Below are 879 nucleotides of genomic sequence, written 5' to 3'. Positions count from 1 at the left end.
AGAGGAGAGAGATGTCTTCAAATGGTTTCAGTAATTGGTTTACATGGTAATCATTGTCCAGCAAGTAGTGTGCTTATTTTATTTCATTTGATAACTTTCTAAAGAATATATATGTATATATACACACGTTGTTTATAGCAGTGAAAATAGTTTAAAGTATTGTAGGCAAATGAGACGAGAATCAGGTTTATTTACTAAGTGAAGATAAAAGCTGCTGTCTGGTCCAGGAAGTGTTTAGCAGGAGCAGGAGCCAGGCCCTGAAGACTGAGGCTGCCGAGTGAGCATGTCACAGCTGGGCTGGCGAGGAGGAGCAGATCAGCCTCAGCCTCTGGCCACAAGCATGCGACCATGGCCACGTGGCTCCTCTACTGTGTGGTCCTTGGTCTCCTGGGAGCAGGTGAGGCCCGAGCACAGAGGACAGAAGGGAACCTTCATCCTGGGCTTGTTGATTCAAACCAGAGTGCTTTTCTCTGTGAGGAACACTCGGGACCTTGGCCTTACCTTCTGTTCCTTTTCTTCCAGGCTTTTCTGATGACAAAGTCACCCAGACACCAAGATATCTGGTCACATGGAAAGGACAGAAAGCAAAGATGACCTGTGTCCCTAAAAAAGGACAGAATTATGTTTAATGGTATCAGCAAAAGAAGAATGAAGAGTTGAAGTTTATGGTATATTTTGGGAATGAAGACATTGTTGATGAAACAGATGAGTTCAAGGCACGATTCTCTGCTGCACGTCCCAAAGAGTCTCCCTGCCAATTGGAAACCAAGTCGTCTGACCTTGAAGACTCAGCCCTGTACTTCTGTGCTAGCAGTCAGTCCACAGTGCTGAAATCTTCATTCCTCTGAGTGCACAAACCCCATGGACCCAACTCAGGAA

General features: G+C 45.4%; 1 gene segment (V, D, J or C); it reads left to right on the top strand.

Annotated features, from left to right (window-relative positions):
* Window positions 1-348: 348 nt before the first annotated feature.
* Window positions 349-879, top strand: part of LOC105741892 — a 2,520-nt gene continuing 1,989 nt past the window's right edge. Inside the window, 1 exon segment of the V gene segment in view lies at window positions 349-397. Within this exon segment, the coding sequence occupies window positions 349-397 (49 nt within the window).

Source organism: Octodon degus, unplaced genomic scaffold (assembly GCF_000260255.1).
Source record: "Octodon degus isolate 3935 unplaced genomic scaffold, OctDeg1.0 scaffold00027, whole genome shotgun sequence".
Lineage (NCBI taxonomy): Eukaryota > Metazoa > Chordata > Mammalia > Rodentia > Octodontidae > Octodon > Octodon degus.
The sequence above is the reverse complement of the archived record's forward strand: the minus strand, read 5'-3'. Positions and strand labels throughout refer to the sequence as shown.